At 59.2% G+C, this 1,148-nt stretch overlaps 1 protein-coding gene across 1 annotated transcript; it reads left to right on the top strand.

The window, feature by feature from the left end:
• Nucleotides 1-135: 135 nt before the first annotated feature.
• Nucleotides 136-534, top strand: LOC101646034 (acid sphingomyelinase-like phosphodiesterase 3b; the record flags this gene model as incomplete). The annotated part of the gene is made up of 2 exons (XM_004718009.1): nucleotides 136-316; nucleotides 401-534. Coding segments are annotated over 2 exons (315 nt in total), but the record flags the coding sequence as incomplete, so codon positions are not given.
• Nucleotides 535-1,148: the final 614 nt, after the last annotated feature.

Below are 1,148 nucleotides of genomic sequence, written 5' to 3'. Positions count from 1 at the left end.
GAATGAGCTTGAAGAGGCCCTGGGGAGGAACTGAGGTGCAGGAGAGCCTGTCCCCCGCCTTTAGGAGATGGCAGGTTTCCAGGCTGGAAGGTGAGGGCCCTCTCTGTGCCCCCTCTGGGCATCCTCTCTTCACAGGTGTACGTTATTGGCCATGTGCCCCCGGGCTTCTTTGAGAAGACCCGGAACAAGGCTTGGTTCCGGGAGGCCTTCAACGAGAGGTACCTAGAGGTGGTGCGGAAGCACCATCGGGTCATCGCAGGGCAGTTTTTTGGGCACCACCACACTGATGGCTTCCGGATGTTCTACGATGACCAAGGTACTCACCTGGGGGGAGGCTGCCAGCCCAGCTCCCCGCTTCTCCCCACAGCCTTTCTCAGCCCTGCCGTCTCTCTCCTGGAAGGTGCCCCGCTCAGTGTCATGTTCCTCACTCCGGGGGTCACGCCCTGGAAGACCACGCTGCCCGGAGTGGTCGACGGAGCCAACAACCCAGGCATCCGGGTGATCGAATACGATCGTGCCACACTGCACCTGCAGGTCAGGAGCCCTGGGTCTGGGGGCACACCGCAGGGGCGGGGAGGGGGACCTAAGTACATCACCCCTTTCCTAGCACTGTCCTGCCCAGTGAACCCACCCCCTACGGAGCACGGGACCTTAAGAGGGTCAAGTTACTACAGAAAGGGATTTAAGCTTTCTAAAGCTCTCCTCTCATCCCGTCTCTCTCCTGCTCACAATCCTTCACGGGCTCCCCAGGCCTGCGTCTCCTGAACCTGTTCCTCCAGGTTTCCGACAGTCTCACCTCAGACCCATGCCAACCTCTGCCCTACGCCACCTCTAGCTGGGCTCCAGCTGAGGCAGGCCCCAGGCTCACCAAGCACTCCTTACCTCCTAGGGTGTGTTTGTGATTGTGGGACTTGCAGAGAAACGTTGGCTGGCTCCTTTGTCTCGTTTCATGTATTCAGCCGATAAGAAGCAGCTGCCACGGGCCGGCACTGCACCGCACGGCTGTGAGCTCAGGGGAAAACTAAAGGGATAAACCCTGACAGTGTCGCTGTTCCCTGGGAGCCGACATCCTTTTGAGGGGAACAGACAATACCAAACCAAACCAAATCACTACCCCTGGTGACGCTATAGGACGTGGCAGAACAGCC

Source organism: Echinops telfairi, unplaced genomic scaffold, assembly GCF_000313985.2.
Source record: "Echinops telfairi isolate 266 unplaced genomic scaffold, ASM31398v2 ScPeMD7_6793;HRSCAF=7746, whole genome shotgun sequence".
Lineage (NCBI taxonomy): Eukaryota > Metazoa > Chordata > Mammalia > Afrosoricida > Tenrecidae > Echinops > Echinops telfairi.
Note: the sequence above shows the minus strand (reverse complement) of the source record. Positions and strands in the feature narration are given on the sequence as shown.